The 12,232-nt window shown below is 36.9% G+C and overlaps 1 protein-coding gene across 1 annotated transcript; it reads left to right on the top strand.

Moving 5' to 3' along the window:
- Positions 1-2,197: 2,197 nt before the first annotated feature.
- LOC132178273 (2-isopropylmalate synthase 1, chloroplastic-like) lies at positions 2,198-11,723 on the top strand. Its single transcript, XM_059590720.1, has 12 exons — positions 2,198-2,995; positions 3,779-3,992; positions 4,075-4,155; positions 6,321-6,410; positions 6,500-6,586; positions 7,661-7,761; positions 9,929-9,962; positions 10,055-10,129; positions 10,384-10,467; positions 10,563-10,697; positions 11,094-11,239; positions 11,348-11,723. The coding sequence occupies exons 1-12, from the start codon at positions 2,286-2,288 to the stop codon at positions 11,478-11,480; spliced, it is 1,890 nt and encodes a 629-aa protein (XP_059446703.1). The 5' UTR covers positions 2,198-2,285; the 3' UTR covers positions 11,481-11,723.
- Positions 11,724-12,232: the final 509 nt, after the last annotated feature.

The raw sequence follows: 12,232 nt of genomic DNA on the forward strand, positions 1-12,232 counted from the left end.
TCTTAATAGAGTTAATGCAGCATAAGCAATTTTACCATATTACATGTTAAAATTTTATTTTATTTTTGATAATAATAATAATAAAAGGAGGGAGAGGGGCCTGGGAGGGATAAGCAACTTCCATAGAAAAGGAAAATGATCATCTCCATTTCAAATCTCCTCTATTTCTTAGGAGTGTCAAGGCGGTTACGGTTAGCGGTTATTGGCAATAACCGCTAACTGTAACCGCCTTAGCGATTAGTAGATTTCATTAACCGCAACTGCTAACCACCTAACGGTTAGCGGTTAACCGCCGGTTAACGGTTAGTGAAATAGATAACCACCCGCTAACCGTTTTTTCAAAATTGGGCTTCTTTTTTGGCGGTTTTGGGCTTTCTTTAGGGCTTTTTGGGCTTCTTTTTTTTACCCTCTTTTTTTAATATTTTTTATTTTTAGTGTCTTCTTGGGCCCAATAGCTATAAAAAAGCCCATATTGAAAAATCAAAAATATTTGACCAAAAATTTACATTTACTTGTACTTTAAAAAAAATTTCTTAAATATTAAATCATAACCGGTTAACTTCTTTTTTCTTAAAAGAAAAGAAAAAAAAAAAAAAAAAAAATTCAACACAAGATATAAAAAAAAGTTCAGAATTCAGACAACTGTCACAACAAATAATTATAATACATTAATACTTAAATTTTGTTTATAAGTAACACATTGGTCATTGTTTAATCTAATGTCAATTACTTAATTTGATATTATACAAATCATATCATCATTGTACATTAATAATATGATTCACTTGAAGTCTTGAACAAAGTATTTGAATTGTCATTTAATCATATGATTAAGTATTGATATTGTACATTTATATTATTCATATGCATATGTAGACTTATATAGACTTATAAGTTTATAACATATAAATTATAGTATTAGTATGAATTGGTATACTTATGAGTTATGTCATATTATATATGTATAATTTGTTATTATATAATCAAATGATTTAATGATCAATTGATCATGTGATATAATCATATAAATTATAGTGATAATATATTAATACTCAAATTGTGATTTAATTATTTTTTAAAAAAAATTGTGATTTAATGATCAAGTGATTATATGATATAATCATATAAATTATAGTAATAATATATTAATACTCAATTTGTGATTTAATTATTTTTAAAAAAAAATTGTGATTTAATGATCAAGTGATTATGTTATATGTATAAATATTTTTATAATTATAATTATAAAAATATATTATATAAAAATGCGGTTAATGGTTACGGTTAGTAAACTCAATAACCGCTAACCGCTTATAGCGGTTAGGCGGTTAGCAGTTAATACGGTTAAGCGGTTAGCAGTTATAGCGGTTAGCGGTTAGTGGACAGTTTTTAAGCACTCACATTGACACCCCTACTATTTCCTCTATTTAGTGTATTTTGAAGGATAGTGTACCATCATTAAAATTTTTGGACAACACTACTTTTTAAAATGCACTAAATAAAGTTCCCAAGAGGTAGCTCAATCGGATTGGACTACGCTTAATGAAGCGGAGGTCACTAGTTCATCCTCCTCCCTCCTCTTGTGCTGACATGCCAAAAAATAAAAAAAAATTAAAAAAATGCACTAAATAAAAAAAATTGAGAAGATCATTTTCTCATAGAAGGGTTGTAAAGTCACTTCCCTGTCTTCACTCTTTAATGAGGACAATAACTCCCATGTTGTTCGTACAAGACCCCCCAACAAAAAACGGAAGGCCACCCTTATTTGTGCAAAGTCATTCATTGCAATGAGTACCCCGTTGAGGGGTGGCCGGCTGCCTCTTCCCTCTCCCTCTCTTTTTGTTTTCACAAAGTTTAGTTCTTTTTATAAGGGGAGTTCTTGGATGATGTATATATACAACTACCTCTCTTCACAAACCGTAAAGTTTGTTTTCTTTTTACCGAAAAGACAGGCATTGTTATTTCAACAGTTAACACTTTTTTCCTAATGGATTGAGATCATAATCCTTTGATGACAATGGAAAATGTCCGAATATTCTTTATTTCCTCCAATCATATATATAATTCTACTCCTTTTTCTTTCCCATTCCTATCTGAATCTACACAATCTTCCACTCGCATACGTGGAATTGAGAGATTCTAACACAAAAAAAAAGGACAAAATCCAGCTGCCTCCAAAATCCACCTATCCCTTGACTAATACAGCGCCGCCATAAATACCCGAACACATGCAGTCTCTCTTTTTTAGGGCTTAAAACATATTTTTTCCCCGCCCCTCCTCCGCCATGGCTGCCATTTTCACAGCTCCCAAATTCTCCTCCACACCCACAGCCTCCATTTCCGCAGCCAATACCAACATCTACACCAGAATTCCTCACCACGTCTCCCCAAGACCCTCACTCCCACGTCTCCCCCACGCCTGCCCCAGAAAAACCGCCGTCTCCTGTTCCCACCAACATGCCCCACCGCCGTCGTCAACAACAACAAAGTCGACGACCAGGAACCGCCCAGATTACGTCCCCAATCGCATCTCGGACCCCAACTACGTCCGCATTTTCGACACCACTCTCCGCGACGGCGAGCAGTCCCCGGGCGCCTCCCTGACGTCCAAGGAGAAGGTCGACATTGCTCGGCAGCTCGCCAAGCTCGGTGTCGACATTATTGAAGCCGGCTTCCCCGCCTCCTCCAAGGACGACTTCGAGGCCGTCAAAACCATCGCCAAGGAAGTCGGTAACGCCGTCGATAAGGACGGGTACGTCCCCGTCATCTGCGGCCTCTCCCGGTGCAATGAGAAGGATATTCGGACGGCGTGGGATGCCGTGAAGTACGCCAAGCGGCCCAGGATCCATACCTTCATTGCCACCAGTCCCATTCACATGGAATACAAGTTGAGGAAGACCAAGGAGGAGGTGATTGATATTGCCAGTCGTATGGTTAGGTTCGCCCGGAGTTTGGGCTGCGACGATGTCGAGTTTAGCCCCGAGGATGCTGGGAGGTTCGCCTGTTTTTATTCTTCACTAATTCTATGAAAAAGCTTTAACACTTCTGTTTTTCTTTTAATCACTAAAACCGCTAAGAAGTTAGAAGAATTTTTGGTTTGGTGTTTGAATTGGTCTTCATTGTTGTGCCATTGGCTAAGTTCTTTTTCTGGAGTTGTGAAATAAACATTCGTGTTCAAATGTTAATCTTTATTTTAACTTGTAATTGATCACCCTTTGGTCAGTTCTTAATGTGCTCTGTACTCATTGTCATACAATTCAAGGGCAAAGGTAGTTCATTATTAGATTGTGGAACCAAATTGTTCAAGTGCATATGATTTTCAATTAGGAATTTGGGTTGTCATGTAAAAGGATCATGCTGCTGAATCATTTTCCTTGAGATGATCCTCAGCGATTTTAACTCATTCAGTAACTCTGAGAAAGCTTAGCTCGTTTTTGTTTGGGACTCCTTCTCCTTATGTAAGTTTATTGTTAATGCTTTTCATTCATACATGGGAGCCTCTTTATTTTATTGAGAATGCTTATGCAGTTATTGCCATGTTTCCATTACTGTGCTGATATGACTGTTTCACATAGTACGGAAAAGAATGACTGGTCTTTCCAATCTTGCTAAAATTATGAACTTCTTGCCTACCAAAAAAAGTGGGAAAAAAAACTAATGAAAAATCCTGTTGTAGATGATGATGCGTCTCTATTGTTGGTCACTTGCCATTTTTCATTTTAGAATAAAGTGTAATGAAATAAAGTGTAATGGTTATTTGTTTCTTTGAATCTACCAGATCTGACAGGGAGTTTCTGTATGAAATATTGGGAGAAGTTATCAGGGCTGGAGCCACAACTCTAAACATTCCCGATACTGTGGGTATTACTGTTCCCTATGAATTTGGGAAATTGATTGCTGACATAAAATCCAATACCCACGGAATTGAAAATGTTATTATATCAACTCACTGCCAAAATGATCTTGGACTTTCTACTGCTAACACTGTAGCGGTAAGCCCATTGCTTTCTTTTGCTCTATTTATTCAGGGCAAGATGATCAAATTGCACTCATGTCTCATTTCATCAAGTTCAGGGTGCATGTGCAGGTGCGAGGCAGCTGGAAGTGACAATCAATGGCATTGGTGAAAGAGCTGGAAATGCTTCACTAGAGGAGGTGAGTGTTTACTTCTTACAACAGTATAAGGCCTCAGTAGTCAGAACACTTGTTAGGCCTCCAAGTATATATTCACTTACATTAAATCATTGTCATCAAATGAAATCAAAATTCAAATGCATCTCGTTCTGATCTCAATTTCCACACATCCTTGCTTCTCTCTCTCTCTCTCTCTCTCTTGCTCTTCAAGGACTTCTCTGACTCTTTGTTTCAGCAACTCTGAGCATTTCGTTTACTTTTGATTTCTTCATGTGATACATAACCAAATCAATTTCTTTTAGTTTTGCTCTTCAAGTACTTCTCACTCACTCTTTGTTTCAGTAACTCTGGGGATTTCTTTTACTTTTGATTTCTTCACCTGATTCCTAACCAAATCATATTCTTTCAGTTTTACCCTATCTACCTAAACGTTATAAATCCTTTTCTCAATCCCTTTGAGTTGGTTCTTACCACCTTCCTTGCAAGACATTCCATTAGTCTCAAAAACTGCATGGCTGACCTGCACTAGGAATTCTAGAAAAAGAGTAAGAAATCCTAGACTCAGTGAGCTCTAGTTGCTAACTTGGGCAGTTAGTGTAACATCCTAGTTCTATATTGAGAAAATGAGTAGCCTACATAGAATAAGTGGTTTATAAAGATACTCATGGGTGCTAAGTCCTACATTGTTTACTTACTAGGTAAACCTAAGATTCATAAGTGATTATAGGAAAGCTCCAAATTGACTATCTTTCGCTTTGGAATGATGGCACTCCCTTTCCTTGAAAGAATATTTGGCGGATTAAGGTTCCTTTGAGAGCGGCTTACTTTGCTTGGTGAACCCCCTAAAGAAGATCCTTACCATGGATAACCTTAGAAAGCGGCATATTATTGTGGTCGATTGGTGCTATATGTGTAAGAGAAGCATGTAGTCTGTTGATCATCTTTTTTCTTTATTGTAAGGTTGCTTGTGCCTTATGGAATGCTATATTCGGTCGTGTTGAGTTGTCTTGGTCTAGTAGTAGACTTGTTTGCTTGTTGGAGGGGGACTTTTGGTAGCACTCAGAGTACAACTGTGTGGAAGATAGTGCCTTCATGCCTTTTGTGATGCCTTTGGACTCCTAGCTAGGTGTTTTTCTTGTATGCTTTAAGTGTGTTTGGGTTGCGCTTTTTGCCTTTTAATTACATTTTGAATACTTATAGAGAACATATGGAAAATTCCTTCGGTTAACACAATTTATCATGTGTGCCGCTTATGGAGTAGGATTGGAGTAATAAGTATGTGAAGTGCTCAAGCTCTTAAATATCCCTTTTAAACTAATCAAAATATTTGATATTTGGAGACTTGGTAGTCAGAAGTAGCCTTGGACAAGATAATTCGATGAAATTAAAATAACAGATAACAGTGCAGGAGATAGAAAATGTGAATTTATTGGTTGACAACCAAGGCAAGTAATGGGGGCAGGAAGGATTTGACTCTTGCATATACTTTAGAATCTGCAAATTGTTACTTGTAGGTGAGGGATCTGCCATCTGATCCTGCAAAATTCTCTACCAGCCCAAGGTAGAGTCTCAATTTTAGAATCCATTCAGGTTTTTGGCACTCACTTTTAAGATCTTTGTAGATTGTGTAGAATGATCCTTCAAAATTCTCAACCAGCCCAAGGCAGAGTCTCAATTTTTGAATCCTTTAGGTTTTTGGCGCTCACTTTTAAGATTTTTGTCAATTGTGTGGAATGGACTTTGGTTTGGTTTGCCATTTATGCCATCTTGCATTCTTCATTAGCAAACAGAACTGGGTTATTTAAGACTATGCAAAGTGAGATGGTCTCCTCTCTTTTTTTTGCATCATTCATCCTTTTAAATTGTAATGCCTAAATTTAAAGCCTATGAGCTCTAACTAAAATGGCACTTCTTCCCCCCTTAGTCTGGAAGGTAAGAGCTTGGGTTCAAAATCCATTGGGTGCATCTGTAACTTAGCAATAAAACCAAAAAAACTACTTAGTTTTTAAGTTATTTATCATTTGTAAAGGATTTGTTCCTAGCTAATTATCTTCATATCCTTTTATATTGTGTAATTGTTCTATGATTACTTATCCAAAAAAAAAAAAAAAATTGTGTAATTGTTCTCTTTGCCATTGATCTGTTTTGTTGTTTAAGTTGCTTTAGCATGCTTACAAAATTTGTAGGTTGTAATGACCTTAAAATGCCATGGGGAGAACTTTGGAGGTCTTTATACTGGGATTAATCCACGACACATCTATATGACAAGCAAGATGGTAATTTCTCAATCACATAATGCATAATTACACCTATTTTTCCTAGTTGGTTGAATGCTCTTCTGATACTTGACAACATAACTTTTTAGGTAGAAGAGTACACTGGGATGCATGTTCAGCCACACAAAGCTATTGTTGGTGCTAATGCATTTGCTCATGAAAGTGGTATCCATCAGGTAGTTATAAGCTTATTATCTCTATCGCTGTTCCTTACCTTTTTTACCTCATTTTGAACAGCAGTAGGATGTGGCTTGCAAGCAATCTGTCATGGCTTGCTCTTGATAGGAAAAGGGTGTTTCTTCAAGAACATCTGAAGTAACGAAATCTTATAATATGTATATATATATGTATATATGTTAGCTGCCTTCCTATCTTGCTTTCTCCCTCCTAAAAAGAGTGTTTCAAGTTTTCTTGGGTTTTGCATTTTATATCATTGTCTCCATCCTTGCCAGTTACATTTCTTCACTTTTATATTCTTGACAGTGTATTTATTTCCTAAAGGTGCATGCTTTATTTTATATAAGATATAATCAGCTGCTATTAGAAGTTGACAGTTTGCTTCTCCTGGACAAGCACCTTTGCTATCGACTCCTGCGTGGCCCTGCTGACGAGAGAGCTTTCGAGAATTAGTATATCATTTATGGAACAAGCTTGGCACTAGTGACATGAGTAATGCGACACATGTTCCCACTTCCTCACACCCATTTCACACTCCGGGCTTTTATTGGATTAAAATCCAATAAAGATTCATTCTAATGAACTGGGAGTGTGGAAATGGGTGTAAGGAACTGGGAGTGTGTCTAGCATTACTCTAATGACCTATGTGTTTGAGTTTGGGGGGGAGTGTTTTGTACAGTGGTTTATTATTTTGGGGCGTTATGGTTGTATTGATACTTTTTTTCTTCCGCTTGCCCATATTTCTTCTAGTTTATTCTTTGTTTGACAATTGCTAGACTAATAAAAGGAAAAACTGTTGACTATGGTAGCTTCTATAATTATTTAGAGGACTTTTTGATTACGAAAGGTAAGATCTCCAATTAGGAAAATAAAGCATCATAGGTTCACATAGAACCCACCAGCCTTCCAAGCGAATATTATTTCCTATGTCTTATTTAGTGTCTTTCTAAGGCTATTGAAGTTAAAAACTTATCATGCAAAGTACAACATGGTTTTTATTTTTCCATAAGTTAAAGCAGCTTATTGAAGTTATGGTATGAGGACTTATGTCAACAAAGCTTTTTGTTTTGTAGGATGGAATGCTTAAACACAAAGGCACATATGAAATAATAGCTCCTGAAGATATTGGTTTCGAACGATCCAACGAAGCTGGTATTGTCCTTGGAAAACTTAGGTATGGTGCATTTCATTATGCAAAACTCCTTTTCTCGTGTTGGCGCCTTTCAAGTTTTTTTAGTTCCCACTAAGAAAAAGTGAAGAAAACTATGTTCTACCCACCAATTATCATTATCATCCCAAGACTATGAGGGACATCTCCTCACAAGTTTAATAAAATTGTTGATTTTTTTATAAGTAATTCAATTTTATTAGAAAATGCAGAAGGGCGCAACCCAAATACACTAGGAGTATACATAAGTGATGCCCAACTAGGGAGAAGAAGAAGAACACAAATCCAGAAACTCTAGAAAATTAGAAAATAGAGGACTATTGTGAGCAGCCATCCAAACATAAATGGATTTGAACATAATAGTCGCCTCACGGGTTTAATAAAATTGCTTTCCCGCCAAATACGTCTTGTCCTAACAAGGGAACCTTACCCCAGACTTCTATATTATGGTGGCTTACAAATTGGCCTCTCTTACTAGCCAATGGCTTCGCCTGTTAAAATTATCTGACTTTGAACCTTCACCTTTTGGAAGGGATTCAACACATTCTATCCTCGTCAACCTTGGCTCAACCCAAGAGAGTACAAAAGAATTTTTTTTTTTTTTTTTTGATAAGTAAAGAGAGTACAAAAGATGAAGGAGACATTCCACTGTAACAAGTCGTTGGAAAACTGCACATGATTTTCCATTGAGGCCTCCTTATGGCGAGCAGTAGAAAACAACACTAGGAAAGCTTCATTCGAGGTTTGATCTCCACACCACACGCCATTCCCACCTCAATCCTCACAAATCTAGAGAACTCCCCTCATCCCCTCCTAATGTATTTTCACATCCTGACCCCATAGGACCAATATGCTGCATTGGAGCACCATCCGCTCCACAATCTGTCAAGTTTAACTTCCACCACCAATCTCTACAAAGGCTTCATCTCCTTGGCATATCACCATAACCACTTTCTCAAAAATGCTTGGTTAAACAAGAGCAAATTTTGAATCCCCAAATTGCCCGAGGAAATCGGGGTACAAATCTTAGACCAACAGACTAGGTGGAATTTTAACTCCTCATCGACTCTGCCCCACAAGAATCTAGCCTTTGTTCTTCCTCCCTCCTCCAGCCTACGTTGAAGCTCGACAAATGGACCAACAAGGGTGCTAGAAGGGACATACTCGCCAGGAATGGTAGCCGTAGTGGCTAACTGGAGATGTGAAGCGGTGGCGGGGCCACCAGATGAGGTGGACACCCTCGGGTCACAGGTATGACCCAAACCCATGGCCTTCTTCGGCCCAAACCCGATCCCTTCTTTAGGTGCGAACCTAGCAAATGTAGTTTGGGTTTAAAGGTAAATTTGGGCCGAGAACCCTCTAAGTCCATCGACGCCTTACCTTTTTGTGTTAGGAGCCTTCAACCTCGCAATTGGGCCTTGAGCTGGACTTTGCATGCATGGGCCTTGAGCTGACCTTGGCTTAGGCGTTGGCCCCAGCTTAGGCATTGGCTTAGAAGTTTCCATAAAGGAGAGTTGATAATATCTTGGAATTTTCCCTATCCCGAAACTATAGGGAATTTTCAGTGTGTACCTATTTCTTGGTTGTTTGTTTCTTTGTTTATCAGCTTTCTATATATTAGTTTGGCCCCTTAAGGTATAAACCCTAGCTCCACCAGTGCATAGGGTTGATGTTTAGGTTTGCCTTTGTTTTCCTTATGAAATTCTTAATAATTTTCTAGTGAACTCTAGAAATTTAGACCTATTCTTTCCTGAAATCTGAATCTTCAAAACCCTAAACCATTTAACCCTAATAAGATTAACAAACAGAAAATACTGATTATGGTTACTGTCCACAAATGCTATTCACACTGTGACTGTTGCATCATCATCTTTTAGCTGACAAATTTGTTTCAAAGCTAGCTATTCTGCTTTTGGGCTAATTGATCCACCCTTTCTAAACTATAAACAAATAATTCCTAGGATCAACCACTTATCTCAGAAATAGACATCAAGTCTTAATATGTCATTCTTCTTTTCTCTGTTCTTTCATAATGTAGGATGCTACAGTTGTACTTATGGCTGTTTACATGAGAGCAAATGTTGTTGAGAAATTCTTTTTCTCATAATCTGAACTCTTTTCATTTCACTTCTTTCTTTTTTTTCCCTCTTTTTCATTCAATGTAATGACACAGTGGACGCCACGCGTTGAAAAAGCGACTTGAAGAGGTACTCTGCTGTTTGGACCATTGTACTTAGTTTATTATATTACCTTTTTCTTTGCTATTAAGCATTGACACTTCGTTTGCATGTTGTTTCAGCTTGGGTATGAGATTGGCAATGAGCAGGTTGAGAATATATTTTGGCGTTTCAAAGCAGTAGCTGATCAGAAAAAGGTGAGTAGGAGCAAATCCTTGTTTTTTTGTAATATGCATGTTTAGATATGTTGACATGTATTCCTGCGTGCATGCTTGCAAATCCTTGTTTTTTGTTTCTTATGAAGTGGCTATATCTCATTATTATATATATGATTTGTGACCTGTTTAGACATGTTAGTAAGCATTCCTGTTGTTCATGCACGCATCCTTGTTTTTTATTCCTTATAAGTTGTCTTTACCTCGTTCTTATGTATAGTTTGCCAATGTCCCAGAGAGTTACTGATGCTGACCTAAGAGCACTGGTATCTGATGAAGTTTTTCAGCCAGAAATTGTGTGGAAACTTCATGATCTGCAGGTAAATTTGGAATTTGCTTTCAAGTTTTCTGTTCATTGTCCAATTTAGTTTGTTTCAATGGAGTTGTCTCCAATTGATGTGAACCTAATACGCAGGTTACTTGTGGAACTCTTGGTCTTTCTACGGCTACTGTTAAACTCCTTGATGCTGATGGAAGAGAGCATGTTGCTTGTTCAGTTGGATCAGGACCAGTAGATTCAGCTTATAAGGCCGTTGATCTCATTGTGAAGGTTTGAGATCAAAGTCAATAGTGTTGTACTTCACCAAAAGTTTATTTTAGACATTGAAAGTTGTGTGCGAGTATTCCTGGACAAATCATTATGATCTGTTTAGCCTGTATTGTGGAGGTGGGAAATCATTATGATCTAAGATTACAAAGATGCTCTTTTTCCTGAAGAAGCTGAAATATATCATGGTCATGGTATTCAACTTGTTGATTGTTAAATCTTGTGGCATTCATGGGATTGGCCAGTGAAGATAACTTCAAATAGAAATCATTTTGAGAAAAATATTCTCAAATCTTGATTTGTTTTCCATATTGTAAACGTTATCTTAGCTTAAGCTTGTTCTACAATTATCTAGCATGATTTATGTATTTAAGGATTCTTCTTTACCTTTGTATGCAGGAACCGGCAACCCTTCTTGAATACTCCATGAATGCAGTCACAGAAGGCATTGATGCAATTGCTACCACTCGTGTTTTAATTCGTGGGGAAAACAATCACACAGCTACCAATGCCTATACCGGAGAAACGGTACAACGGACATTTAGGTATGGCACTTAAATAATGTTTTTTCTCTTTAGATTGCATATAGTGTTCTTTAAACCCCAGATTCACAGCACATAAATCTGTCTATTTTTTTTTTTTTATGGTGCCAGTGGAAATGGGGCTGGAATGGATATTGTTGTTTCCAGTGTCAAGGCCTACATTGGTGCATTAAATAAGATGTTAGGTTTCAAGGAAAGGCCCCCAGTTAAGAATCCGGCCGAAAAAACAGCTGTGTCTGCTTGAGGAGCTATTTTGTATGGTGCCTACACAATCAAACGATCAGAATCATGGCCATGTGATTTCTTGTGGATTGTACAAAAGTGCAAAGAATTTTTGGTATTCTGTTACGGTTTTTGTCTGGTTTATTGGTATGTACAAGCTTCAGCGACAGACCCTAGGCAGACTTTTGTTTTATTGTCGTTTTACTTCATTGTGAATTTGTACTATTTGCAAAACTAGGCAGCGTGTTATTTGATTTTCGTTTTATTCCAAACAATTTGATGATTGATTGTTAGGAATGGAGGTTCGACTGCATTTGGGAACTATTCTTCAGAAAGTACCACTTTGTTTAGCTTACTAAAATTTGCTTTCATTTAATTTTTTGAACAAATAGTGATTTTTATTTTTATTTTTTTTTTTTATTTTTTTTTTTTTTTTCGCTTGCCTTTATGTAATATGAAAAAGGAAATGTTATGTATTACATTTTTATCTCACTTTGTTGATATGACACTATTTATCAGCTCTTGATCAATCTTTGTTTAAAAGAAAGGGGGAAAAATACAAAATTAGTGGTTTATCTTATTTGCAATTAGCTTCCTATGCTTTCAAAATAAACTCAGAGATCCTTTAAATATGTCAAAAACACAATTGTCTTCACAACCAAATAAAGCATTGGAACCAATACAATTTTTGATCGTGAAATGTTAGAACCAATAAAATTGTAACACGTGTCTCATTTCAGTAAATGTTATTAACAAAATTTGTTAAATTAGTTG

This window comes from Corylus avellana, chromosome ca1 (genome assembly GCF_901000735.1).
Source record: "Corylus avellana chromosome ca1, CavTom2PMs-1.0".
Lineage (NCBI taxonomy): Eukaryota > Viridiplantae > Streptophyta > Magnoliopsida > Fagales > Betulaceae > Corylus > Corylus avellana.